Here is a 23235-nt window from a genome sequence, read left to right on the forward strand (position 1 = left end):
CCACAAATGTGAGTATACCACGTGGGATATGCGTCTTTCCTCTCTCATCTTTCCCATTTCTCACTCAGGAGGAATCACATCGCATCAAAGAATACAAAAGCACAAAGCTTTCATTCATGTTGCCGTCTTTCTTCCATTACGACTGATCACATTGAACGTTCTCCGACCCACTTCAAAAGCGTCGACTTCAAACTGACACTGCCAACGAGCTCGGTCATTACTATAATTTGAATTTCTGATCACACGGCTTTACTCCAATCTTCCCCTTCGTCCCTCGCAAACTTCCCTTCCTTTGGATCAACGAGCTCCTTGTTACACTTGGCACGATTGACTGCCTTTCAAACTCAGCGCGTGAGTGACTGCTAGCCATGGTCCTCGCTACCAATGATAATTATCGGTCAATACTGATGCGTTGCTGCTTTCGTACTCTCGCAGTCAATTAGCTCTCATACTATGTCATCACCGCCTACTTCTCCCCCTGCGGCGAAGCGACAGAGGCTCGAAGCATCACTTGATCCAGCTTTGGTCCCCTCATCACCATCTACTTCCGCACAGCAAATCAATGGTCACACCAATGGAGAATCATCTGCACCGGTAGTCACCTCAGCGCCTACTATACCTGCAACTTCTACCTCAGCCACACAGCCCGATGAGAGTGACGACGATGAAGAAGAAGAGGAATATCAAGCGTTCAAGCATGATCACGAGGATGAAGGCATACATAGAGACATGTATCTTGATACTGTAAGCTACTTGTCAGGTCACATACTCTTGATCTTCCATGCCCTTCAGCTGACTTTTCTGAATCCAACGTAGATTTCTCGACAAAACCTTGATTTTGATTTTGAGAGATTATGTTCGAAATCACTCAGCAATATCAACGTTTACGCTTGTTTAGTCTGTGGAAAGTACTTTCAAGGTAGAGGAAGAGGTAGTTGGGCATATAGACATGCTGTTGGAGAAAATCACAGAGTTTGGTTGAATCTCACTACAGAGAAGGTGAGTGATATTCATAAGTTTGATCGCAACGATAACAACAGAGACCAAATACAAGGGTTCACTAAACTGACCATAATGACGTTTGTCGTCTTGTTGTAGTTCTATGTGCTACCTGAAGGATATCTGGTTTCTGATCCCTCGCTGAACGATATAATCCATGTACTCAATCCAAGATATACGTCGAAAGAATTAATCAAACTATCTAAATTACCTGAACCATCCTTCACGTTATCAAGTCAATCATATATACCTGGATATATAGGAATAAACAATATCAAGAAGAACGATTATTTGAATGTTGTTTTACAATTGTTATTACATATACCACCCATTAGAAATTTCCTGATCGATCCTAAAACACCTGAACTGAAAGAAGAAAATCGACCTACAGAATTAGTGAGAAGGTTCTCAACTTTAGCTAGAAGACTATGGAATCCGAGATTATTCAAATCACAAATATCACCGCATGAATTTTTACAAGAAGTAAATAAAAGATCAAATGGTAAATTCAAAATGACTGAACAAGGTGATCCAGTCGAATTCCTATCTTGGATAATCAACACTTTACATAGAGATTTGGGTGGAAATAAAAAGAAGCATTCGAGTATTATCTATTCAACTTTTCAAGGTAAAGTCCAAATTCAAACTCAACAAGTTATAATACACAAGGAATATTCAAGACCTGTTTTCGACATTGGACGAGGTGAGTTCAAGTGTTTTCATCATTCATGCGATATTGGCACGTATGCTGACTGACCTTTTGATCACAATCAGACATACAAACTATCTCATCACCATTCCTATTCCTAGCTCTCGATCTTCCTGCGACACCATTGTTCACAGATGTGAATGAGAAAAAGATTATTCCTCAAGTACCGTTATCCACCATCCTGGCTAAATTTGATGGCAAAACAATACAGGTAAGCTGCATCCAGCTTGACGGTAGTGAATCTTGCTGATATCCGTACGTCACATTTAGGAATTCGGCCCAACACTGAAACGACATCACTTGGCGATGTTACCTCCATACCTGATCTTACATATCAAGCGATTCACGAAGAATAACTTTGTTTCTGAGAGAAACCCAACTATCGTTAATTTCCCTTTGAGAGGAGTGGATGTCAGTGAATGTGAGTAGTGTCTTTTGTGTGACGCCATTTCTTCTTCTATCGACGTAATCATGAGTATCTATACTAACAGACCGTCGGTTTATAGATGTCGACCCTAAACCTACCGATCCAATGTATAGTCAATATGATCTGTTATCAAACGTAACGTTGGATACGACAAAAGCATCGACGGAAACAACAGGAACAGGTCCAGGTATAACAGCAAAGAAAAAGAAACAAAACGAAGAAGAAAATCCTTTAACATGGAAAATTCATGTAAGAGCAGGACAAAATAACAACGCAAATACGACCGATAAACAATGGTTTGAAATGCAAGACCTAAGAGTTGAAAGTGTAACTCCTGAAATTGTGTTCTTGGGCGAAACCGTCATTCAAGTTTGGGAAAGGAGGGATTTGAGTACTACAAGATCATGATAAAGGGTTGGGACGAGTTTACGATGAATTGAATAGATGGGCCGTGAAAAGATGCCTCAGGTGTTATCAGAAATGGATCTACGGTCACATATACTTAGATACTCGACTCAAAAGAAACGTAACTCAGCAACATTTGCAAGTCACACCAGCATTACATTTTCTGTATATTGTGTATATATCTCACATAGATGTTTTACTCTTTTATCTAGATCTGGTTCAATTGCTCCAAGGAGACATATCACAAGACAATGAATGTACATACATCGAGTCCAAATATGGGAAGCATTCTCATCCAGATTTAACTGACGAATTCAGCTGATGACTGGCCATGAAAATTAGAGATATGTTACGTAGATGCATTTGACATTGTCTTCCCCTATTCTCCTTACCCTTCCCCTGCCCCTTCCCCACCACCCGAGCCGACCTCTCCTAGGGCTGATCTGATCACGACCGCTTGCTTCGCATTGACATTGATAATGTGATGTATGATATATCCTATGAATGACTGAATACAACGTAACTCTTCAAAAGTACATACCCCTCCCTTGCTTCATTGTTACACCCCGAAAAAAAGAGAAAAGACAGAAAACTGAGAATGTATATATATGAACTTTGAACATGAACTCAAATGGCGGACCGAAGCAATCGATATCTTGGATTCACATCAGAGGACGGTCGCTCATATCTTTTCAAATGCGAATGCCATATAAAGATCTAGAATGACCAACAAGATAATTCGTCAGCCACCTTCCACACACACACTACTATGAAGATGTCGATGATGACATGATATTCAATAGGCGAGGAACTCACTAGCTGCTTCCCATTGATCTTCATCCATTGCACTTTCACCTTGATCGTTGACCACACCCATTTTACCAAGTAGAGGACCGAAATCTCTCGATTCCTTTTCTTCTTGTAATATATCGTGAAATGGTTTTTTATATTTCAATCGGAGTTTGTATTCCATTGCTAATCTATTTGGTGAAATTGATAAGTGATATTAGCATCAAACGTTCGGTTGGAGTCCTGGTCAGATCAAAAATCCCACATACGACTCAAAGTTTTCCCAATCCACTATGTATTCAGGTACATCTTCCACGGCATCCATCAAGAAGAATCTGTACTGATGTCCATATATTCCTTTGTGTTTTCTCTCCGAGAATTGGACATAATAACACGAATTACCAAATCGTAATTCTTCGTCATCTTCAGGTAATTCATTGAGCTTCGATCTAAGCAGATTGCAGCAGAGTCAGCACACAGTCATGTGATGCACCATGCAAAGGTCCCGCAGCTTTGACTGTGGAGAGCAGGAGTGAGAGAGGGTAAAAGGAAAGAGACGAACGACAAGAGGGGATGAGGTGTTTGCGAGGGCATGTTGAAAAGCGACAATGGCTCGTTCAACTCACAGTAGTAAATCCGCATTTGGGATGGTTCCAATAAACGTACCACCTTTACGTAGATATCTCGATACGTTTTCAATCATCATTCTAACTTTTGATGCGGATTCAAATGCGTAGTGCATACAAAATTGCATCGACACGTTATCGTAAAGCTCTTTGACTTGAAGTTGATCTGGCAAGATATCGCTAATCGGTTTCTGATTTTGCCAAAACGTCGGAATGTCAAGTCAATCAGCATGAACAGCGTCCGACATTTTCACGGTCGAATCACTCACGGAATAACAATCATGAGCGAAAAAATATCCATCAAATTGGTTTCGCATACGCTGATATCTTTCAGCAGCTTGTTGAACAGATGTTTGTGCGAGGTCTATTACGGTGTATGTGTATAAGCTCAGCTTTCGCCATGAATTGAAGCAGAATTGACTCACCTAACCCAACATACAGACCTATTCTAGCTTGTTTCCATTTATTCAAATCACCGCCTTTTCCACATCCGATGTCCAGTATCTTTCCTTGTGGTCTATGAGCGAATTTACCAATCAAAACCGATTTGATCCAGTTATTGAACTTCTTCAGTCCTATGATGGGTGAAAACTCTCTTCCCTCCACACCTACTTCAGGCCGAGAGTTATCTAATACATAATGGCGTCAGCTTGATGCCTGTAGAATCGAGGATATAAAAATAAAGCGATAGCTCTGCTCTGTAGGTATGCGCAGTTTACACTCACAATGATCTGCAACAGCAGCTACGTTTCCAACGTATTGTGTTTGGCTAACTTTCCTCCTCTGCATATTATGACCATATTCATCCTCATCCCTATCACTAGGTCTTTTCAGATGATTACTGCCATCCGATCCATTACCGGTAGGTCTTCTGCCTCTGGTCAAAGTACCTCTTGAAGGTGTAGGTTGTTCTTCGAATGCAGGAGGATATACACCATGATTTCCGCCCCCACCATATGCTGATCCAGGTGTAGGAGTCACAGAAGGTCTACCTATTGAAGCTCTATCATCTACCCAGCTTTGTGCTCGATGTGATCTTGGATCTTCTTCTTGAGGAGGGAAATACGAGGAGTCATTGTCGCTTGGGAAACTTGATCTGGGTCCAGGTGAAGGTCCAGACCATGACGGTAACTGTTTTTTGGATTTACGATTTCTTAGAGGGTTATTCTGTTGTCCCAGACTTTTGTAATAAGCTAATTCATCCGATCCTATTGGTTGAAGTATACTTTCAGGTTGACTGATTCGATGAGGGTTATAAGGTATACCTTGGACTATGGGCGAAGGTGATCGTATAGGTGTCATCTGATGTGCGAATCCAGATGTAGAAGTTTGACTTGATCTACGAATCGGTGTTGGAATGACAGCGGAATTTGGATCGGTATAACGCCTTCCACTTGCCGAACTCGTTGAAGTTGGCCTAGGCTGATCTTCTGATAATCTACGAGTGGAAGTACTCGGTGAGACTACTTGAGAGTGAGGATGATGTTGCATTTGATATGCGAAAGGATGCGAATTACTAGCTGATGAACCTGGTCTTGAAGAAGAATAAGGTAAAGAATGTTGTTGACTTCTAGGGGAGACTGATACGGATGGTGAGCGAATGGGTAATTGTTGATATATCACCCCTGGCGTCCGCTGCTGCTGCTGTTGTTGTTGTTGCTGCTGCTGCTGCTGCTGATGCTGATGTTGTTGATGTTGTTCATAATGGTAGACATCATGCGGATGAATAGGTTGCTGAGGTGGTAACATTGGTCTTTGACCTTGACTTGCACCCGAAGATTCCCTTCTGTGTTGTTGCGATGATGGTTCACCGTATTGTACAGGATAACCCTGCTCATAAGGATACTGATGTTGATGTTGATGCTGTTGGTATTGGTGTGGGTTCTGATTGTATGGTAGAGGTACAGTAGACTTGTGAGGACTTATTTGAGGATGAGGTGATTTAGAAGTGGTTGATCTTGATCTTGGATAAGCAGAAGCAGGCGTAGCGGGAGTCAAGAAACCATTTGGGTCAAGCAAATGATGTCTTGATCCAGGTGATGGATTTGAAGGTGATGATCTAGGTAATGAAGAGTTTGAATTGGTCTTGGAAATAGGTTGAGTAGAACTATTGGTATTATTCAATAATCGATGTATATGTGATCTTGATCCATCTCCATCTCCTCCTCCTCCTCCTCCTCCTCCTCCTCCTCCTCCTACTGAATCTTCAGGTATTGAAGATACTGAAGTAGTTCTATCACTTCTTCTTCTTGAATCAGACGAAGCTATTGATGTTGGACCTTCATTCAATAACCCTCTTAAATTACTTGATCCAGCTCCGGGAGGTGGTGGTGAATACGATGCGGAGTGTTGAGGATATGCTGGTCTTCCATTGTTGTGATCGTGAATGTGGTTTGACGTCGCATCTCGTTCTGCCGGTGGTGGCGTGGGGTAATTCCAAGGATCATTCTTATTCACAGCAGGTGAAGGGACCTCGCAATCTCTTATTGGATCATACACCATATCGAACTACGATCTTGACTGCTCTGTGCTGGCAGTGATACCAAGAGACCCAGGAGTATTTCTGTTTGATGATTCTATATTTGAAACACGATGTAGGACGTTGTCCCGTTGGTCACTGTTATTGTTGTTGTTATTGTTGTTGTTGTTATTATTGAACGGAATAGGAAAAGGGAGGGAATCAAATTTGTTGTTGAATGGAATTCGGAAGATTTGTAAAATGTGAATAAGCGTTTCAGTGTTAAAAGAGCGACAAATTGGTTCTTAATGCAGCATCTTCAATGTTCTTCCCCCAGCTACACCGGAGAGTATAGTTGGGAGGGGATGCTGATTCTGTGAGACTTTGAGAGGAGTGATATGTATAATCCAATTGATGTTGATATATATTTTTGTTTGATGTGGTATATGAGTTTAGAAAGGAAGCTAAAAAGGGGATGAAAAAGAAATTAGTGTGATCTGAACGTGGCACTGTACTGTCCTCTTTGACTGAGGATTATTCCACCGGTAAACCAAAAACATCCTTTACTCTTTGTCACTCAAAACACAGTTGACATGCATTTAACAACATACAATCTAAGATAATCACTCCGACAACCAGAACATCAGCAGCTAGGCCAACCTGGTAATGGTATCAACAACGGCGACGACGACGACGCCGACAGCGTTACCGATTGCGGGACCATCTCGCTCTCGCGGACCTGACAATTGGCATCCCACTAGATATCTAGAACCGAATCATCCTGATAACGAAGAGGTACAAGAACAAGCAGCTTATCAAGCTGCTGTCACAAGACAAGGTGGTGATGATAGGAAAAGAAAGATAAAACCTAGAAGAGCAGTAGATTATCAAGGTAGTGTACAAAAATGGCGTATGGTAAGTCAAGTCAAGTAATTCGAAATCTATCCATCATTGAAGCAATGAAGTTTGACTTGGAGCTGATAAATACATGTACCATGTCATCATTTCAGTTGACCAAGATGAAAGGTGTAAATGAATATAGACCTGCAATACATCCGAATCAATCTGATATAGTCAATGTGAGTTCTTGTCGAATTGATCCCCGTGTCGCATGAATTTAGCCAACGTATTTCTTATTCTTTTGGAAACAACATAAACAGTTATTGCCTGCAGCAGCTCTTAGATTGAATCCGTCTACATCAATATGTGATCAATGGGTACATACTTCCATCAACAAAGAGAGATCTCCTACGAGGGTAGTTAGGGTGAGTAAATTATGTTACCAAATTCCATTAATCGGTATTTGTCATTTCCACCTAAAACGAAAAGCTGATTATCATCTCATCGACGTGCTTAGTGGACACCGGATGCACGTCGATTATTGACTGGAAATGATAAAGGTCAATTCACGTTATGGAATGGAGCATCATTCAATTATGAATCAATCACACAAGTTCACGATGATAGTATCAGATCATTTACATATTCACATAATGGTCAAGCATTGGTATCAACTGATAAAATCGGTACAATCAAATATTTCACACCTCATTTAACGAATATTCATGGTTTCCAAGGTCACAGAGAAGCTTGTCATGATGTTAGCTGGAGTCCAAATGATGAAAGATTCGTTAGTGGTGGTGATGATGGTTTGGTAAAAATTTGGAGTTATAGAGAAGCTAGAGAAGAAAAGGTTTTATCTGGTAAGTTGGATCGCCCTTCTAACATCACTCGATTTCTAGTGATACAAATCGCTTTTGCAACTGTGATGGAAGAAACTGTGTTTGATTGAGAGCTAAAGATTCTTGATATGATAGGTCACGGATGGGACGTACGATGTGTAGATTGGCATCCTACAAAAGGATTAATAGTCAGTGGAAGTAAGGATATGTTGGTAAAATTCTGGGATCCAAGAACAGGCAAAGATCTCAGTACCCTGTGAGTATATCTGAGACTTCCTCCTGCTACCGAACGATTCTTATATAAAGTATGCTGATATTTATCGTCCCAAACCAGGCATTCGCATAAATCCACCATCAATACTTGCTCGTGGAGCCCAGAAGGCCATTTAGTGGCTACTGCAGGAGGAGATGCGGTAATCCGCTTATTTGACATTCGAACATTCCGAGAATTAGAAGCTATGAAAGGGCATACAAAGGAGATCAACTGTGAGTAATGAACATGCAAATCGGCTGCCTGCTTTCCGACTCGCCTCATACACGCCCATATCTGCCTACAACTGATCACAATTATTGTGACTCTGATTAAGGTCTCGAATGGCATCCCATACATCATTCCCTATTCTCTTCTGGTGATTCAGCCGGTACCATAAATCATTATTCATTGACTTCTCCGACACCCTCAGAACCTATCACCTCGCTTACCGCAGCACATGAAGATGCAGTCTTCTCCTTGTCCTATCACCCTCTCGGTCATTTATTATGTTCAGGTTCTAAGGATTTCACTGCTCGTTTCTGGCAAAGAGCAAGACCTGCGGGTGGACACGAAAAAGACAGATGGCATTTAGGTGAACAAGGCGCTTTAGGCGCAAAGATGGATATGGAAAGTGGTTCAGGTTGGGGTGATAAAGCTGGTCTAAATATATCTTCACAAGGTCAGGGTCCAGGTCCAGGTCAAGGTCAATCGTCCATATCGACGATGAAAAAAGAAGAAGAAATTGGTTTACCTGGTTTATCAAATTTAGTAGCTGCTGTAAATGCTAAAGTTGGATTGAACCCAACAAACGGGTTTGGGTCTACGATAGAATCATCAACTGGTTTACCAGGCTTGGGAGCATATACAAATAATAGAGAATCTGCGACTACGACCAATCCATTACCTCCATTACCCAGCAGAGAAGGTAGGGATGGATTCTCAGGACCAGGAGGATCGGGAATGAGGGCTAGGGCACCACTGCCTTCCCAAGGAGATATGTTGAGGCAAAACACATCGGGTCCAGGTCCAGGTTCACAAAGTCAAAATGGATTCAACGAAAGGGAAAGAGATGGTGGAAATTCAGGAAGAAGAGGAGGAGGCGGTGGAGGAAGGTTCGGTGGTGGAAATGGTGATAGACCACCAAGGAACAGTGGATTCGATGGACCTCCAGGTGGAAATAATGGTAGAGGAGGATATGGAGGAAGGGAGAATAGGTATAATTCAGGACAAAACGGTGGTCGTGGAGGTGGTGGCTTCGACGGACAACAACATGACGGAGGAGGAAGAGGAGGATACGGTACTCCTCAAGGGTTTGGAGGTCAGAGCGGATATGCACCTCCAGGAGGCAATGGATATAATCAATCACAAGGAGGCTATGCTCCTCCACTTGGATTTGGCGGACCACCTGCACAAGGACAAGGACAAGGACAAGGATTTGGTGCACCACCTCCACCACCTCAACAAGGACCTGGATACAGTGTTCCGCCGCCACAGGGATATCCACCCCAGAATCAGTATGGACAAGGTGGTCCTGCAGGTGGTAATGGTGGCTATGGTGGAGGAAACGGATGGAGATAACGTATACGATATGTCAAGCAATGTCGAGATTGAAGGTGACGAGACCGAAAATCGAAATCAATTGTACTTGTATTGTCAACTCATTCAACAACTTGTCGCTAAAAGAAATGCATAATCATTATTTGATATTTGATATTTGATATTATATTTTGTACAACATTATGACGCAGCTGCAGTGCTCAGTCTGAAAGTCAATTCTTGAACGCAATATGTCTGTGTAAATCTATCATCCCCAAAACTTCTAGTCTCACTTCATCTAAAGAACTTGAACCTATCGCCCGACTTCATGCTCTGCCAGTAACATGTTGGGAATACCGTTCGAAATTGGATATACGTGACCACATCCTCTACACGTCATATTTCCTTCTTCTACGTGCATCTAGGAGAGGTCAATGGTGTTATCAGCTGGAATTTCTTGCTCGTATTCCTTTTATGTAGGATGACAGGATGACCAGAGAAAGATGAAAAGACGCAAAGATAACACGATAGACAAGGTGAAATGGTGTTGATTCACTTCAATGATAATACAACAGAAAATAGACTCACCTCCATTAAAACATGGTGTAAAGCTTTCAATTGATCTTCCGACCATTCTTCAGGCATGTTCTCAGGTAAAGTCTCATCTCCAAGCTATGGTGAAGGAAGAAACAAAGAATCGAAGATCAGCACCGGCCGCCCGAATGCTTGCGTAGAGACAAATCCCGTCTGTCATGCGAGTGAGACAATTCTGCAGAGAGGGTTGTACAATCTAGAAGAGAAAAAGTAAAACTTACAGATCTGGCAGTATCAACCAAAGCTGTCCAATCTAATTTAGGTAAAAACCTTTGAATGAATTCCAAGTTTTCAGGTGCAGGTCGGATCACAAGTTCAACTTCGGAAAATGATAATGGGAAATTATCCTTTGTGCAATTTTCTACTCAAGCCCAGAACCGTACGTAGATGTATTATGTTTTGTACAAGTGAGAGTATGTTTGACGATGGCATTTGTATTTTTGGAGGAAGTGGAGGAGGAAGGAGGTAAAGGAGGGTAAGAGTTGAAATTTGCTGGTGAGCTCGGAACGTTTAGGTAGTGATAAGACGAAAATGCAACTCACTGACGTGACATGCTAGCATGTTATGAGTGATGAGCCTGACCATTGTAGATAGCTGTTGTTTCTTCTCGTTCTGTTGAGTTTACGATTTATCGTCAATTGTATACAACTACTGATAATAACAACTTTTCCCGACAGTTCGAATTGTAAAATCTCAACTTTCAAGATCAACGAAGACGGAATCAAAAGTATTGACATCAGATCTCCACGTGGTTTTAACTGTGATCGACTAACGCCACAACAGACAACACTCAGTAGGCTGCGAAAATGCCGTATAACCCCGCTCACACACAGAATTTCAAATCCCAAGAAAATAATTACCCCTCTGCTCGCTGCCTATAATCAATTTCATCAACATCATATTAGTATTCGTTCTCTTCTTCTTCTCCTTAGAACAGTCACCGCTATCTACATACCTTATCATCATCAAGTAGACAAGTCGCTGTCTCCACTTTACTCTCTTAAAAAAAAAGTAAAACACAAAACATCAAAAATGTCAGAATTCAAAGACGACCTCGAGAAGACCGGTGCTTCCACCGCCAAGATCCACAAGATCAGAATCACCCTTACTTCCAGAAACGTCAAGCCTTTAGAGAAATGTGAGTATCTTTGCGTAGGAAAGGGAAGAGGAGATGAATTATCCATTGAGAAGGGAAAGTAAGGAGAACGTCAATGATGCAGAAATAGGCAAATGCTAGGCATTTTATCGACGGGTGTGAATGCTGGAGATGGTGGAAAGTAGGAAAGGTGAAGACAAGGTCTATCCGGCTGTGCGCTGGATAGGTTGGAAAGCAGAGTGTCGATTCTCTAAGAGACGTCATAGTACCGATGGATGACTGTAAATAACAAATATCGTGACATATGCTGATCTATCTATTTCTCTCCTCAGTCTCCACTGACCTTGTCAACCGAGCCAAGGACAAGGATCTCAAAGTCAAGGGACCCGTCAGACTCCCCACCAAAGTCCTCAAACACACCACCCGAAAATCTCCTTGTGGTGAAGGTTCCAAGACTTGGGATCGATACGAGATGAGAATCCACAAGAGATTGATCGACCTTAACTCCTCTGCTGATGTCGTTAAGCAAATCGTAAGTAACCTTTCACATAAACATCTGGCATGCTTCTTGTGTATGACAAAAAACAGTAGACTAATTTTTGCCTTCTTATCATAGACCTCTATCTCTCTCGAACCTGGAGTTGAGGTTGAAGTCACCATTGCTGCTTAAGCGTGCTTCCCTCTCCCCCTTTGCGTTGAATAAAAGTAGTGTAGGAACGATTGAGTTCGTAGCTTATGCAACCTTTATTTGCGTGTCTTTATTGTGTATCTTCACATACTTCGACAGCCAAACACTAGGTTGCATGAAGCAAGTTTTATGTGGTTTGGGTTTCACGTATTTGCATATTGGTATAATTGTCATATCCACGAACCGTCATTCACACAAGCATTCATCGAGATAAAACTACTCCTATAGGAGATTCAACAATCTATCGACTCTTTCAGCTTCTCTAAAACCACTTATGACTGCCCCTGCGACTGAACCGCGATGTTCCATCTCTGTGTGTTCACCTGCGAAACCTAATTTACCTTCCCATACGGGTCTACCTAATTCCTTGAAATCCATTGGACTTCTTTCACCATTTTCACTAATTATCGACGGGGTAGTAGTCGCACCATAAGAATATTCGTCTGTTAACCAGTTTGTCAATTCACCTTTGACTGGTTCACCAATGATTGATTTCTCTTTTGGAGCTAACCGTCTGATTAGGAATTGATGGAATGCAGAGATGACTTCTGAAGTAGGATGAGATAACAATAATTTAGCTGGAGTTTCAGATAAATACGTTAATAACGTAGGCGAGGGATTAGGTAATGTAGGAGCGTTGAAATTCGCTGTGATCAATGTTGAACCGTTAAATATATCTTCAATCGATGAATTCTCAGTTGGAGTAGGACCAGTAGGTAAGAAAGTGTATGAACCTATTTTATCTCCATTAGGCCACCAAGCTTTATCATACTGCACCAAAAGTTTTTCTAATACCCCAACGTGAGTCCCGGTTATCGTCTCTTGTAATTTGTCAGGTAATGATGGACTAAAGAATTCTTTGGGCAAGGTCTTTAATACACCTAAAGGTATAGTTGAAATTACCGTTTTACCTAGATATTTACTTTGATCAGAAGTGACAACCTCGATTTTTCCTTCCTGAGATTTGTTTATGTTAGTGACTTTTGAAGATAATTTGATTTCTGCTTTTGATGAATTGAATACTTTATTTACGAGTGATTCATATCCATCTTTTGGAGCCGCATCAGATCCAGCGAAAGAAGTTGTAGTTTCCCATCCTGACCATTTGAGTGAAGCTTTTTCGAGTTTCAGTCCTAACGGAACTTCTAATGTTCTAGCTAAACCTTCAGCTAAAGATTTATCGATATTTGAAGCGGTAGTCGAAGTTGGAGTTGGAGTTGGCTCGGAAGGGTTGGCAGGTGAAGTCGATGATATATCAGTAGTTGATGGATCGGAGGATGCGGTCGAAGAGGATTTAAATAATGGTGAATCAGCACCTAGAAGTGCTAATGCTAATGATACGGACGAAGGAGGAGATGGATGCGGTAATTTGAAAGACGCTTGAGCGGATGATAATGACGATCTGAGTGAAGCAGCCTTTTCACTTGACAAGGGACCTATATCTTCATCAGTACTAATACGATATCAATAAAAAGTGACGCGACACCTTGAATTTGGCTCACCTTCAGGTCCGTAGATTATACCTTCAGCTGGATTAGGCAAGAAAGCTTCAACACCTAATTCTTTCGCTATATATCTAGCTGGATTTCCTTCATTGTAACCGTGAATCCAACTACATCCCAAATCGATGTGAGTATCACCTTGAATCCATGTTCTGGCTCTACCTCCGATCCTATCTCTAGCTTCTAACACTAAGACTGAATGTCCCTTTTTGGTCAATTCTCTGGCAGCTACAGCACCTGACCAACCTGCTCCCAAGATGATGGTATCGTATGTTTTTGACATTCTGAAGGGTGATGATGATAGTAGTGTTCTATTGATGGAAGAGGGTCTTATCATATCTCTTTTGCATAAGTAGGTAGAATACAGAGAAGTGCTGTAGTCCGTTATTTATACCACTATACCATCATTGACCCGGAGTTGAAAGTGGAGGAAGGATAACGAGTGAAATCACCGGTCCGAACTCGGGATGAGAGCAATCAATGAGTGCCACATTCGGGATTACGTTTATCATAGTAGATATCTCCTGTGTGGTTTTTGCTTCACATCCTTGGTCTTGTTTCTTTTTCACCTGCTTTGTCCCTGAAATTGTCATTCCCAGCACCTAATCTAATATTTATACCCCGCGTTCACAGTATATCGTGGCCTCATCCATGACGGGGGCTGATAGATACCCACTACTCAGACAGTAAAGCGCACTCTCGAGAAGACAATATAGCAGAGCATCAAGACACGATGGCCATGTACAACCAAGCTCACTAGATTACTGGACGGAACCAACCAACAAAGCTGTGTGCCCAAATTACCTCCCTTTGCACGCTCGCCACCTCCTAATCGTCATCATCGTCGTTCCCGTAATAATAATTATATCTCAACCGAAAAAGCAAAAGTCGCGATAACAACTCTTTTCGGAGATTGTCAACACTGCCATTTCTATCGAAGATTGTCGAGCACGAGAATACGCTTTATATCATTAATCCGACTTCTCTCCTTCACTCAATAGCGATTCAACCATTTCGACACTTGAGCATTTCTCAACTTCATCCTCAATAACCTATGGTAACACGCGACCACCTGTTTTGTTGAAAAAATCCAAATAACATCATTTGCGTTCAAACCTCCACCTTCCGGCACAAACCGCTCTTTCATCTTACATTCGGTGCAACAACAACAAATATATATCAACTCGAGAAAACCAGTAATACAATATCCATAGCATAGCGACGCTAGAGTGTGAATCCCAAGATATAGGAAGTCTACTCCTTCGTCACTGGCCTATCTGGCTTCCTTCCCCACTTATCCCCCTCACGTGATCAAGCGAAAGTTCGTCATTCCAATATGACAGTCACACAGAGGAGAGTGAGGAATGATGTAAAGTCAGATGATAGACCAGGTGAGCCCATCCCATGACGTGTACGTTGTGGAAGCTGACATGGCCGTGGTAGTCACTGAACCGGGGATCAAGTACACTTGTGACTTCTGTAAGTACAATGTCTGAACCACCTCGCCCTTGAACAGCTTGGTCTTCAGCTACTTGATCTGTGTTTCGATTAGAGCTAAAACTTCTCCCCCCCAGGTCATGTTGATATCACCCATACTGTTCGAATCAAATGTGCAATGAAAGAATGCGAGGAGGTCGACTTATGTCCAAATTGTTTCTCTGAAGGCAAAGAAGGACTGCGGCACAAAGCGTGGCATGATTACAAAGTTGTGGTGGGTTCACTGAATCTACATTACGTCCTTGAATTATGCTCATGTATAGAATGGACGTGCAGGAACAACATTCACAGCCTATATTTTCACCTGACTGGGGAGCGGACGAAGAACTTCTGCTAATCTCAGGGTTGATATCGAATGGTTTAGGAAATTGGCTGGAAGTCGCCCAACATGTCGGAACAAGAACCAAGGATGAATGTGAAGAACACTACTTATCAGTATATTTGGGTGTTGGAAAGGGTTCGAGTGAGGAGAATGGCGTAAAGGAGGAAATGAATGGCGAGATTGTGGAAGGACTCAATGAAGTAAGAAAAAGACATAGACCTTTTATGCCGGTGAGTAGAATTGAGTAGATGGATGGATGGACTAGCTATCCTGATACTAATGAAACCTTTCATAGCCTATGGATAAATCGTTCCACGTCGATCCCGATGAATTCCAAGCTAGAAAGAAAGCCGGAATAGAAGAGATGAGAAAACCTCACGGTAAGGCAACTGAAACGTGTCGGCAAAATCACGAGTCCCAGCTGAATCTTCGCAGCTTTACCACCTCCCAATGCTGCTCCTTTGGTATCGGCACCTACAAATCACGAAGTGGCGGGATTCATGCCTGGCCGATTGGAGTTTGAACATGAAGTAGACAATGAAGCTGAAGTTGCTGTCAAAGACATGGAGTTTGGACTAGTCTGGAAATACGGAGGAGATTTACAGCCTGAAGCTACAGTGACAAGACCGCCAGAAGATGAGGACGAAGAAGAGGGCGAAGGAGACGAGAATGAGGGAGGAGGAGAAGATGAAGAAGCGGGAGAAGCGGGAAAAATGAAATCCCATCGAAGAGAAGAAGAAGAAATCAAGATCAAACCTGAACCAGATTCAGATCATAACGAAATACCAGCGCACCAGCCTGATGCAGCAGGACCTTCTTCATCGCCTATAAAAGGAAAAGAAGAAGCTGCATCTTCTTCAAAGAAAGATAAAGGAAAAGCTAAAGCCAAGGGTCCACCCATCCCTGATATAGAAGATGAAGATGAATTGGAAGTCAAATTGGCGATGTTGGATATTTACTTTTCTAAATTGGATAAGAGATTGGATGCGAAGGAGATCCTGTTCGATAGAGGTCTGACTGAACACAAAAAGGTGAGTAGTGGCTTCTGTTGGCATCACCTGAGGGTGTAATCAACCCTCAAGATCATGTGCCATTAGAGCAGCAAATTGATATCTATTTGTACCGAGAAGACCTATGCTGATCAATGCCTGGTTCACAGATCCAAGCATTAGAACGCAAACGGCCGAAGGAGGAAAGAGAACTGATACAGCGTTATAAGGTGTTTGCGAAGCTGCAAACGGCCCAAGATTTTGAGGTGCTCATCGAGGGACTGATGTACGAACAAAACCTTCGAAAAAGAATAGCGGAATTGCAGGAATATCGTCGTATGGGAATAACAACTAATGCAGAGGCGGAAGCTTATGATAATGCCAAAGCTGCAAGGGTGAGTTGGACCTTTGATTATGTGATGACAACGTGCCCAACTGACGTGGATCCATCTGTTAGGCTGGATATCGACCCATCGTGCAACGGGATAGACCTGACATACCCATACCCATCACTGGCGCAAGGGTCAATGCGGGACAACATCGTTTCTTACATGGTGGTCTGGGCACACCACCTCCAGGACAAGATCCAAAGAGTCGAGAACCTACACCCAGAGTCGCACCTATGAGTATAGGAAGGAAACCTCGTGAGTCGCTACACATTCTAAAATCTGTTGCGGTTCAGGTTACTGACTCACAGTATTGGGATTTTCGATTTAGCTACACCATTGAATCTGGCAAACGCTGCTTCATTAGATCTTTTGACGATAGAGGAGCAATCACTATGCTCTTCATTGAGGGTATTACCAAAACCATATTTGACAATAAAAGAATTATATATACGTGAAAATGAACGTAGACATGGTTTATTAAAACGCAGGGACGCGAGAAGAATGTTGAAAATCGATGTCAACAAATCCGGCAAAATATTCGATTTCTTAGTTTCCTCAGGAATGTTAAGACTGAAATATGATTCTTCACCAAAACATCTAAATATGGATTTAGGAATAAATATGAATATCGGGATCGGGAAAGAATCTCATCTGATAATGAATGGATTTGAGGGTGAAAAAGTTATGATGTCTGAGATTAGATTAGATGGGTCTTGAACCTTTGCGTTTGTAGGATAGGAGCGCTGGGGATTGAAAGGTGGAAAAAGAGAAAATTTAATGACAACCAGTGTACAAGCGGAAAGTTCGGGGATGGAGAGATAGAAGGGAAAAGAAGTAGAGGAGTGTCTTGAGCATCATTATCAGAGCAATTATAACGGGTTGTATGCATATTAGTTTGAAATGTGAATATGTTATTGGGCTTGGCAATGGTCTATTATGCTGACTATGCTCGGACATACACTTGATCTAATCTGTCTTTCCTTTTCTTGTACTACCGATTCTCGCTTCACGGTGTGTCTTTCCCAAAACCTCCTATCCAAATTTCAGTCTCACCATCTTCCTCTGCACCTCTAATTCTGTCGACTAAAACCATATTCACGCCATGGGATGTCAGCATATCCCATAATCCCCTTTCGGCAGGATCACGTTGTTTATAAGCTAGAGCCAATAATGGTTTGATGGCATTTCCTATTGATGATGGTGATGGTGATGATGATGATGATGACGGAGTTGGTTTGAGAAGTGAAAGTAAAGTACGAAGTAGGGAAGGGAATGCTGATGTATTATAAGTTACGTCTGCAGCGCTGGGAATCGAAAGATAGCTCAGTATAAATAGCTACCGATTCAGTGAGTAAAAGGTAGGCGGTCAACTCACATGATTAATTCAGGTTGATTTGAAGATACCCATCCAGGTAAAGGATCATCCCAATCCAATAGTTGAGCTTCTAGATCCACATTTATCGTATTGGATCTCTCTTGAGAAAAATTCAGTGATATATTCTCATTCATTAGAGGTATAGCTGATTCTACATGATATCAAATCGATTGAAGGGTTTTTCAAATTCATTTTGAATCAGTCAGAAATAACTTTCAAGCAAGTGATTTCGTTGGCAAAAATTAGGTAGCAAACATACCTAGATCAGTAGCTATTACTTTTCGTTTCAAATTTGGATGAAATCGATTCAATGATAAACAAAGTGCGATTGAAACCAATCCCGTTCCACTCCCTATATTCACATTACATCACAGAAGTAAGCTGTAGATTCTTCGGACAAGCAAGACACCTTCAATTCCAGATCTAATCATGGTGAACTGGAATAGGAGAACAGAAATTGGATTTCACCTAATTCAAGTATGTTCAGATGGTGTCCTTCTTTCCGTATCAATCCTATAACTCTATTGGCCAGAGGATGATCATGAGATGAGTTGATGTATCTCCATATCCAAGACGATAGCGCTAGTCCTGAATCCCATATTTTCTATTTTCCAGTAATCCACATCAGCGTTGATAACCGCCTTCTCCCTTTCCCCCACCCCCCCAGCTCCCCTCCTTCTGACCTTTTCACCACTGGAAGAGAGCTCACCTTGTCCAAATCGAAACTTGTCTGCTCGACAACTGTCAAGACTCCTTCTTGTGGCAAATTAAAATCTCTTGTAATCCTACCTTGTTTGGGTATATCATCTTTTTCCTTTTCCTTGTCTTTTGCTTTGCCTTTTCCTTTATCTTTGGGTTTTTCTTTACTCTTGATACTTGATTTCCCATTATCGATACCTCTGACTACTCCTGTCGTTAAAGCTTCACTCCGAATTACATTTATACCTTCACTCCATACTCCCAATACATCCACGTGATCCTCGCATAACCTTAATAGACTAGATGAAGGTCCAGGTCCAGGTCCAGCTTCACCCTCACCAGTCTTTCCTTTGTCGGAAGGAATGGAGAAAAGACCAAGTCTCCATGATTCACCTATTCGTACATTTCCTGGTAACGGTACAGAAATAGGTTTATAAGTACTCTGAGGTGGGATGAAGGTAGTCAATTCTTTTGAAGGTGTCAGAGGTGATATCGTAGGCGATAATCTCTGCCATGTATAGTATATCGTAGTGGGCTCGTATCGTAATCTAGCAATATGCATAACAAGAATAAATTAGCTTGAAACCAGATTGATTCATCAATTGCATATGTACACATGTACTCACTCAGTCCTCAAATCATTCGCTACTTGAGGCGTTATTGTGATCTCCTTGGTACCGGAAGAGACTGATACAGGTGGGGGTCGAAGAAATGAGATATACCAGTACATTTTTTATTCCTCTTTGGCCTCTCAGTAATCCACTCCACGACCAGGATATCTTTCCCGCACTAGCTCTAGCCTTCTATGATCTGAAGAGACGAGTGCAGTATTGAAGCACTCGCTGTTCCGTTGCGATAATTGAGATTCAACAGTGTTTAAAACAATCCATGCGGTCGAAAATCTCATTCAAGTTCAGCAAAAGATTGTTTGTTTTCGGTTAAATAGAAATATTTCGAAAATCAAACGTGATATAACATTCTCTCTGTCTCTTTCACCTACGAGTAGTGTTTTCCGAGCGGACTCTACATATGATCGATCGATGGGATTAGTTGAATATGATTCTTCTTCTTCATCTTCTTCCTTTGAGGACGAAATCTTTACTGCAAGCAAAGTATTGAGCTTCCCCCGTGCGTTGAAAAGGGATATCAACGAGGTAAAATCTCAATATCCGGCTAAAAGGTACGAGTATCTATCTATCTATATCAATGCTCTTCCTCGCCGCACATAGGTCGCTTGCTGAAGCTTTTGCTTCTGTAGACAACAGAGATTACCTTCTCTCCCTGATAGCTTCCATACTGGTGAGCAAATCTACTGGATTCCCGAACGACGATCAAAATACTGATAAGTTTTGATCTGACATCGATCAGCACCAAAAGATGACCCATCGTTACATCAAGGACGGAGTCGTACTCGACCATTCGTAGACGGTGAATACAATTCACACGTATACTTATCTCGTGAGCCTCTTTTGTCCCTTTCATACATATATATCACAATCAAACCAAGAGTTCTAATCAGTGATATTGGAATAGTTGATATACCTTCAAAACTTCGTTTAATCCTTGAACAAGTTATCTCAACATTTCAGGAAGAATTACCGACATATACAATACATTCATCGTTGTCTTCTCTACATATATCCCTTACTCATCCATTACCATTACGGAGGGATCAGATCATACCGTTTCGCGACCAATTAGCAGACCGTCTACGTATCCGTAAACAATTCAGTTTGAGCTTTGCCGGAGGGATCAAAGTGTATTATAACCGTTCCATGAAGGATGGTGCACACGGAGAGGAAGGAAGTGGTGGTAGAGCTTTCTTAGCTTTACGTTTAGGTGCAGGTGCTATTGAAGTGAGTACAACGCATCTCTCTGATACCCGGGAGAGAGAGACGACCGCAAGGGATATAGGTTGACATGCGGACGCCTTAGGTAAAAGAGATAGTCGAGCAGATTATTCATCCACCGATAGATATCATACATCTACCTAAATATCACGATAATCCAGAATTTCATACTTCATTCGCATGGACTTTGTTGAAACCATCTATTACATCGAAAGGCGAATCTGGATCGACCGAACCGACGAGAGTAGAGGATATCCCCGGTCCTCCCTCTGAAGAGGAACTCATTCGAAACAACGGCCTCACGCCGTTTCCTGATGACATGTTAGAACGTATTAAAGCTAAATTCGAGAAGAAAATACTGGAAGCACAACCTAAAGGAGGATGGGAAATTGATAATGTACACTTTAAAGCGGCTAAAGACATTCATGTTTTACCAATTGGAAAGTGAATGATTATTTCTATAATCAATATCCGATTTTCGACCACTACATGGGTCACATGGATATTTCTTGCATACAAGCATGGCCTCCGATTCAAATCCATTGAACATGGTCCTTTTGCACAAACGCTCTTTCCCTTATCGCGCAGATACCAAGCAGAATGAGAGACAGCTCTGCATCAAGCTGTGCATCCGTTATCGAAGTGACAACTTGGCTCTACATCTACTCCCTCCATCCATGTCCACCACTCAGAGGTACGGGAACCGTTACAAATCTTCTCAGCACTTCAGTCTCCCACTCTTTATGTTCCCCTTGATGTCTTCTTTGTCTGATAGCCTCTTGTGACCAATTCGTATGCATTTCTTCTGCACTAGCCCCTGACATCATCGCTTCTTCTCTTTCTTGTTTCTCTGTAGCTATACTCTTCTCTCTTTCAGCCAGAGCCCTCTCCCATACTGACCAAGGTATTGATCCGCCCGTAGGTCCAGTAACTTCTTCTACTCCTTCTAGCTTATCTTCCTCTGCTGTAGTGATTTCCGAAAGAGCTTGCTCGTCACCATACAACGAAAATTCACCTTGTCTTGTTCGAGTAAGTTCCACTACATGTGCACCACATCCTAAAGCTACTCCAACATCATGTACGATTGATCTAACATAAGTTCCACTTGAGACTGTCATTCTGACTTTGAACGTCGGTGGTCTTAATCCATTTATAGGAGAAACTTCTGGATAATCAGGCTTTTCTAAATCCGGCACGAACGATTCAGTCTTGACTTCTGATTTTCCATCTGTAGCCTCTTCTTCTTCCGTTTTCGTCGTCGTTGTCGATGGCGCTGTCGATGGTGCTGCTGTTGTTGATGGTTCATGCTGACCTTTTGGTTTACCAGGTTCAGTTCCAGCGGCAGATACGATATCGGTCAATTTCCTGAATACCTTTTTCTCTTCTTCTGATAATCGTTTATCAGGCCATCGATATTCATGTCCTCCATCTCCTGGATTTATTGAAGCTGGTCTAAAATCTATAAGTTCAATTGAGACTGTGCATTTACGTGTTGGGATTGGTCTAGGTAACGGTTTTGATTCTCTCGCATATTCATATAAATGTTTACCATCCATTTTCAAAGCTGAAAAGCTGTTTCGACATCGAGCAAAAGCAAAACGTAAGCATTTACCTCCTTTCGTGAATAACGAAAAAAAAAAACCATAAAGATGAATGTTGAGGGAAATATTCACATTGGAGGTACTTGATCTATTTCTCCTCGAAATCTATCTAGCACTTTCTCTATATCTTCACGAGTGACATGTTCCCATGCTGCGGTAGATAATACAGGATCCTCTGAATCCATAGAAGTGGTCATACATCCTAAAAGTCCGATACTCTCGTATTGCTGAATCGATACAACCATATACACGCATGTCAGCTTCGTAGTCTCCATGTATGGGTATGGTCAAGAACAGCTTTACCTTTGTACATTCCAGGTACTTGTTAAGATGTTTCGTACCTCTATTCACACCGATCACTGTAATTTACATCAGCTTTTCGATTATACAGAAGAATCAGCGAAGTAAAAGCCCTCACCCAGTACACCATCAGCTAGAGGATCTAATGTACCACCTTGACCGATTTTCAGACCCATATGAGTTGTATTCTTCTTTCTCTTAGATTGGCCTTTTGCATGTCTTCTTCTTTCTGGATCATCGAAAAGCTTTGATTCAAGCAATAACGGAGTGATAGCATCAATCACTTTCATCCTACATTTGCATGTCAGCATTTTGTTTCTAATCTTAGCATGGTCGTCGAGGAGGATACGTACGAGCTTGGACCTGAAGGCTTGGCAATTGGGAATAACCCGTTAAGAGGTAATGTAGGTGTTGTGAGTGCTTTTGGCATCTTGGGCAATCCTACGGAA

The 23235-nt window shown here is 41.9% G+C and overlaps 10 protein-coding genes across 10 annotated transcripts; 5 read left to right on the plus strand and 5 right to left on the minus strand.

The window, feature by feature from the left end:
* Positions 1-453: 453 nt before the first annotated feature.
* IL334_002548 (uncharacterized protein) lies at positions 454-2543 on the plus strand (the record flags this gene model as incomplete). Its single annotated transcript, XM_062934292.1, has 6 exons — positions 454-744; positions 817-999; positions 1099-1702; positions 1774-1919; positions 1979-2129; positions 2215-2543. The coding sequence occupies 6 exons, from the start codon at positions 454-456 to the stop codon at positions 2541-2543; spliced, it is 1704 nt and encodes a 567-aa protein (XP_062790343.1).
* A 679-nt stretch (positions 2544-3222) lies between these two features.
* Positions 3223-6457, minus strand: IL334_002549 (uncharacterized protein; the record flags this gene model as incomplete). Its single annotated transcript, XM_062934293.1, has 7 exons — positions 3223-3257; positions 3357-3520; positions 3599-3778; positions 3956-4146; positions 4225-4319; positions 4381-4584; positions 4681-6457. 7 exons carry the CDS (start codon positions 6455-6457, stop codon positions 3223-3225), a joined length of 2646 nt encoding a protein of 881 aa, XP_062790344.1.
* Positions 6458-7079: 622 nt separating this feature from the next.
* Positions 7080-9926, plus strand: IL334_002550 (uncharacterized protein; the record flags this gene model as incomplete). The annotated part of the gene is made up of 7 exons (XM_062934294.1): positions 7080-7328; positions 7424-7492; positions 7574-7678; positions 7771-8116; positions 8231-8351; positions 8430-8581; positions 8683-9926. 7 exons carry the CDS (start codon positions 7080-7082, stop codon positions 9924-9926), a joined length of 2286 nt encoding a protein of 761 aa, XP_062790345.1.
* Positions 9927-10197: 271 nt separating this feature from the next.
* IL334_002551 (uncharacterized protein) lies at positions 10198-11063 on the minus strand (the record flags this gene model as incomplete). Its single annotated transcript, XM_062934295.1, has 4 exons — positions 10198-10305; positions 10473-10556; positions 10700-10839; positions 11021-11063. The coding sequence occupies 4 exons, from the start codon at positions 11061-11063 to the stop codon at positions 10198-10200; spliced, it is 375 nt and encodes a 124-aa protein (XP_062790346.1).
* A 447-nt stretch (positions 11064-11510) lies between these two features.
* Positions 11511-12244, plus strand: IL334_002552 (40S ribosomal protein S20; the record flags this gene model as incomplete). The annotated part of the gene is made up of 3 exons (XM_062934296.1): positions 11511-11616; positions 11907-12106; positions 12191-12244. The coding sequence occupies 3 exons, from the start codon at positions 11511-11513 to the stop codon at positions 12242-12244; spliced, it is 360 nt and encodes a 119-aa protein (XP_062790347.1).
* Positions 12245-12484: 240 nt separating this feature from the next.
* IL334_002553 (uncharacterized protein) lies at positions 12485-14047 on the minus strand (the record flags this gene model as incomplete). The annotated part of the gene is made up of 2 exons (XM_062934297.1): positions 12485-13698; positions 13765-14047. 2 exons carry the CDS (start codon positions 14045-14047, stop codon positions 12485-12487), a joined length of 1497 nt encoding a protein of 498 aa, XP_062790348.1.
* Positions 14048-15100: 1053 nt separating this feature from the next.
* On the plus strand, positions 15101-17678 carry IL334_002554 (uncharacterized protein; the record flags this gene model as incomplete). The annotated part of the gene is made up of 9 exons (XM_062934298.1): positions 15101-15155; positions 15208-15243; positions 15339-15475; positions 15538-15813; positions 15879-15963; positions 16019-16614; positions 16743-16967; positions 17030-17216; positions 17290-17678. The coding sequence occupies 9 exons, from the start codon at positions 15101-15103 to the stop codon at positions 17676-17678; spliced, it is 1986 nt and encodes a 661-aa protein (XP_062790349.1).
* Positions 17679-17967: 289 nt separating this feature from the next.
* On the minus strand, positions 17968-19765 carry IL334_002555 (uncharacterized protein; the record flags this gene model as incomplete). The annotated part of the gene is made up of 6 exons (XM_062934299.1): positions 17968-18265; positions 18337-18487; positions 18596-18688; positions 18805-18940; positions 19046-19583; positions 19662-19765. 6 exons carry the CDS (start codon positions 19763-19765, stop codon positions 17968-17970), a joined length of 1320 nt encoding a protein of 439 aa, XP_062790350.1.
* Positions 19766-20075: 310 nt separating this feature from the next.
* Positions 20076-21333, plus strand: IL334_002556 (uncharacterized protein; the record flags this gene model as incomplete). Its single annotated transcript, XM_062934300.1, has 5 exons — positions 20076-20215; positions 20294-20334; positions 20404-20493; positions 20569-20891; positions 20971-21333. The coding sequence occupies 5 exons, from the start codon at positions 20076-20078 to the stop codon at positions 21331-21333; spliced, it is 957 nt and encodes a 318-aa protein (XP_062790351.1).
* A 214-nt stretch (positions 21334-21547) lies between these two features.
* Positions 21548-23216, minus strand: IL334_002557 (tRNA pseudouridine(55) synthase; the record flags this gene model as incomplete). The annotated part of the gene is made up of 5 exons (XM_062934301.1): positions 21548-22457; positions 22559-22713; positions 22790-22845; positions 22905-23077; positions 23140-23216. The coding sequence occupies 5 exons, from the start codon at positions 23214-23216 to the stop codon at positions 21548-21550; spliced, it is 1371 nt and encodes a 456-aa protein (XP_062790352.1).
* Positions 23217-23235: the final 19 nt, after the last annotated feature.

This window comes from Kwoniella shivajii, chromosome 3, assembly GCF_035658355.1.
Source record: "Kwoniella shivajii chromosome 3, complete sequence".
Classification (NCBI taxonomy): Eukaryota; Fungi; Basidiomycota; class Tremellomycetes; order Tremellales; family Cryptococcaceae; genus Kwoniella; species Kwoniella shivajii.